The sequence below is a fragment of the Penaeus vannamei genome, chromosome 7 (genome assembly GCF_042767895.1).
Source record: "Penaeus vannamei isolate JL-2024 chromosome 7, ASM4276789v1, whole genome shotgun sequence".
Taxonomy (NCBI): domain Eukaryota; kingdom Metazoa; phylum Arthropoda; class Malacostraca; order Decapoda; family Penaeidae; genus Penaeus; species Penaeus vannamei.
In genome coordinates, this window is record NC_091555.1 from 24,931,405 (window position 1) to 24,936,404 (window position 5,000).

At 34.6% G+C, this 5,000-nt stretch overlaps 1 protein-coding gene across 2 annotated transcripts in view; it reads right to left on the minus strand.

Moving 5' to 3' along the window:
- Window positions 1–5,000, minus strand: part of LOC113808112 (paramyosin, long form-like) — a 113,222-nt gene that overhangs the window by 36,784 nt on the left and 71,438 nt on the right. For both annotated transcript variants that reach the window (XM_070123645.1, XM_070123644.1), the window contains exons 9-11: window positions 4,086–4,302; window positions 2,664–2,791; window positions 1,104–1,216 (exon numbers count right to left, since the gene is read on the minus strand). In XM_070123645.1, the coding sequence (XP_069979746.1) occupies window positions 1,104–1,216; window positions 2,664–2,791; window positions 4,086–4,302 (458 nt within the window). The remainder of the gene's footprint in view (window positions 1–1,103; window positions 1,217–2,663; window positions 2,792–4,085; window positions 4,303–5,000) is intronic.

Genomic DNA, 5,000 nt, shown 5'->3' on the forward strand with positions numbered 1-5,000 from the left:
AAATGGTAGGCTTGATAAGGTCAGGTTAGGTTGAGGGTTGGGGAATACAGGGATTGGGCAAGAGATTCGCCCACATAAAATGGTAAAAGACAACGTGTGTAAAAATAAACGAGGTAAAGACACTGCTATTGTCAATAAATGTAATTAATTGCCTGGTGAAAATAATAATGAGTAATTTACATGTAAGAATGATATATCTCGGATAATTTGTGCTTTGCGGCGCCACTGAGAACAAAAGCGACAAGATACATATTTTCGGTTTCCACGGGCTTAAAATATATCGACTTCCAAAGACAAAAGCCGTTTCTGATCATCATATTTTTAGCCTCAACTCATGTTCACACACATTCCTTGGCATTTCCATCCTGTAAGTGTCCTCATCTACCAGAATGTGAAAAATCATATTCATTGATGCTATCATAAGGAAAATAAAAAAAGGGAGGGAATGCTTTGAAATCCCCAACCCGACACAAAATTTTGTTTTTCACGTCAAGTGATGTTTGTCTTGCAATGTTAGATTTAAATGGTGTGTAACTAAACGAAACTGCGCAAGAACTAAGATTTATTTTAGAGGATATGTACTTGTTTTTCCCCGGTAGAGCAAATGTCTGACAGGGATTTCTGAGATAATACAGTAGTTGTAGTGCTATTCTACTACGAACTGCAATATAAAGATTTTCAAGAACAACATCATAATGGAATATAAATAATTGCTTAGCATGTGGACAAGTTGGGTTATCTGATCTTAAAAGAGTCTCCCCGTCAGCTAAGCCATACTTCTCGTTTTCTTTCGCATCACTCCATTTTCTGTAATAGAAGTAATATTACCCCAAACTAATGAAAACGCAAAGCATACGATCTGGAAAATACTCAAATACCCTTCTAAGAATCAAATGCATAGAAAAAAGTTTGGCGTTTGCACCCCTACAGAAATTTACCAGACACTCCAATACAATTCCGAAATCAAAATCACTGATAGGCAAGATATATACAGCCTATCCCTTTCCCCATTCAACCCTGTCTCTTACTCAGTCTCCCTCACAACAAACACCGCAAATACACAAACACTGAAGTAAATGAATAAGCAGGCAAGGGGTACTCACCGAACGGATTCGAGCTCCTCCTCGCGGATGTGGAGCCTCTTCTCGATCTCGATCCTGTAACTCTGGTACTCGTTAGTGATCTTAATGAACCTGGTTTCCTCGTCCTTGCGGGCCTGTGAGGGGGAAAGATAACAGGAGGAAAGCGTGAGTACACGGAGTAAAGCGTGATGGATTTAATAGTTTTTTATCCATTAATTGTATGAATAGGTCCTTTTATGATGTTTGTATTTGGAGTAAAATGTGAAGGATATATATTAATTTTACAAGGGGATGGTGAGATTTTTTTTTTACTGTCAGGGTGATGAGTAACTGAGTGCATATTGTGAGAAAGAGTGGGACGTTATACGCCATATACCTCTAAAATAAGTGTGGAGCGAAATGAATCTTTGAGTTTAGAGTGGAAAGATACTGGAATCTCAACAGAAAATGGATTATGATTAAGATACTGGATGTAGTTGGGAAAACCATTGTAGCTGTAGAAAGATTCCTACAGAAAGTGACTATATAATAATTAAGTTATGGTATTTAGATTAGAAAAAACAATATGCACATCTGAACCGTTTTCATGTTGACAAATGTAGAAAGGTATGAATGAGAATGAATATCTTTATAATACAAGTCAAATACATCTCTTGTATTGTGAAGATATTCATTCTCATCCATAGCTTTCAACATACACATCTCTTTAGACTGTATTATAAATAAAACAGATTTATATTGAGTTATAAGAGATCAAAGGAATGTCTGGCATATCAGTGAGTGTTCTTATTTTGATAAAATGAAATGATATGAAATATACTGATAAAATATTTTATTGGGTAAAAACTATCAACAGATCAGCTGTTCGTATATGTATCAGATTTCCAATTCACTAATAAAATGATATATTTCTGAATTAGTTTTTAAGAAATGCAATGCGCGAGAGAGCGTCAGAATAAATATATTTAAAAATCAGATGGGACTGATTGATCAGCTGTCAATATGTGCTGCTTATATATCTGTGTGATATGCAAGGCGCGCGCGCACCTTGCATATCACGCCTGTGTGTATGTGTGTGATTTTGTTATTGTGTCTATGGCGGTTTATTTATAAATTAAGTGTGAATATATCTATGCATATGTGAATGGATAAGTGTTTAATATAACTATGACTGATATAATGCCATCGAAAGTAATAAATGAAGGAAGAGAATGAGAAGGAAAATAACCAACTGAAGTATTTATAAAACCAAATGAATAAAACAGCAGAAAAGGTAAAGAAGTAAAAGTAAAAAAGAACAATAAGTATGACTATAAAAAAGATAACAGAAAATATAAAATAAGTGTACAGGAAAGGGAGGAGATAATAAAGTAAAAATGAAATGAATAAAATTAGAAATAAGAAAGAAAACGGAAGAGATAAGGATAGAAAGAAAACGGAGAACGTAAAGTTCTGATAGAAAACGGAGAAGGTAAAGTTCTAAGACAGAAAACGGAAGAGATAAAAATATAAAGAAAACGGAGAGTGCGAAAGCATAGGAGAGAAAGCTATATAAGTACGAAAAAACATGAACAAACTCACAGCATCAGCCTCGTGCAGGGCGGTGGCCAGTTCATTCCTCTCAGCCTCAAGGCGGCGGACCTCAACCTCGAGCTCGTGCTTGATGCGGCCAAGGTCTCCGCAGGAAGACTTCAGGTCACTGTTCTCAGCTGGTGAAAGAAAACGGACAGCATTAAAGGGGGGACTCAAGCGTGTTACATGGATGATTGCTGGGAGGAGGGAACGCAGGATGGAAGGGGAGACGGAAGGAAGAGAGTGAGGGAGGAATGGAAGGAAGAATTAGGAGAAAGGAGGCATGATAGGATGGGAGGGAGGGATAGAAGGATGGATAGCAGTTGACTGAGAATTTGAGAAGGCATTAATCTCAATATTACAGAAACTGCTAACGGTACCGGCAATTTTGAATATATTATTAAATTATCCCTTCAGTCCATAGTCTTCATATGTCTTACGATGGATCCTGTCCCCAAAATATCTACTTAAAGATACCTAGGTCTCCGTCTGCCTAATTACCAAATTAGCTACACTTATGGTACATTAAACTCTGGTAAGAAATTTATTATATTATTATTGTCTTCGGATTCTTAACTATGTAATGTTATATCATAATTGCCATAGTTGTAATCTTCATATTATCATCATCAGTAATATTAACATATAATGAGATTCTGATAATCAGAACAATAATGATAACAATGACAATAATAACAGCAGCAATAACCGCAATAATAATGATAATGATAATGATAATAACAATAGTAGTAATATTGATAATAATAACATCAATAATAATAATAATAATAATAATAATTATAATAATAATTATAATGATAATAATAATAATAATAATAATAATTATAATAATAATAATAATAATAATAATAATAATAATAATAATAATAATAATAATAATAATAATAATAATAATAATTATTGTTATCAGAATGCTAATAATAACAATAAGGAATACTGCTACTACTACAACTAATAATAAAAATAACAGCAATACTAATGATAATTATAATAATAATAATAATAATGATGATAATAATAATAATAATAATAATAGTAATAATAATAAAAATGATAAAATGATACTGATATTAATGACGTTGATGATGATGATGATGATAATAACAATGATAATGATAATGATAATAATAATGATAATAATAATAAAAATAATAGCAAAAACAACAGCAATTATAATGGTTATTGTTATCACCAATGTTATCGTCATAATCAGCAATATTATTATTATTATTAATGTTATCATCATATTTACCATCAGTACTGCACAATAATAATAATAAACAATATATACACACAATTAGCAATAAAATAACTATAACAACAACACTTAAAGCAACGCTAATAATAATGATAATTAAAAAAGACGAAAAAGCGACAGACAAAAATAAAAGAAAGAAAGAAAAAACTTACATGCAATCTTCCTGTGATCAACGGACAGCTTCTCATACAGTTCCTTGTTGTGCTCGTATTCCTGAGTGACCTTGTTGTACTCGGCAATACGGATCTTGAGGTCCTTGCTGGTCTGTTCGTAAAGCAGGTTGAGCTCCTCGTACTTGACCACCAAGGTCTTGTACTCGCGGTCGACGATCTCCAGACGAGACTTCACTTCACGGTGGTTGGTGTTGGCCTGCGGGCGGCGAGGAGAGACGGGAGATGTTGAGATAGATATGAAAATGGGATGAAAAACGTTGGGTTAGAAAGAAAATATGGTACATGATTTTTTTTTTTTTTGGGGGGGTGGGGTTGGTTGGCGGTGGGTGGGAGTTGGAGAGGGGAGAGGTGTTTTTTTTTTAGGGAGGAGGAGTGAGGGAGAGGAGGAGAAGGGAGATTTGTTTCTTTAGGGGGGGGGGGCACGTGGCGATTTTTATAATAGGGGGGGGGGTTACGTATGGGTTATGGGAAAGGGTAGGAATAAGTAGGGATTAGGGGTAGGAGAGAATGGGGATTTAGGGGGGAAAGAGGACAGAATGGAGGGATAAGGGGAAGGGATTATATAAGGAGTAGAAGGCAAGAGCAACGAGGTTAAAAACAAACAAACAAAAAACGATTGGGGGGCTACTTCAATCATTTTCCTTGAAAGGCTCCAGAAATTTACTTCAAGCTTCCAGATTTACAAATATAACCAATAGTTTCAAATGACATGTTACATTTCCGTAGCTAAATCAGTTTGATATACCGGATCTCCTTTTCTCATTATAGTCACGGAATAAAGTTCTTATAAATCTGTTCACATTCAGCTCATTGGCAATTGAATAACCATTCATCATGTAAAGTCTAAAATGAAATGAAGGCCTTAGATAAACACTTACATATCATCATACATTG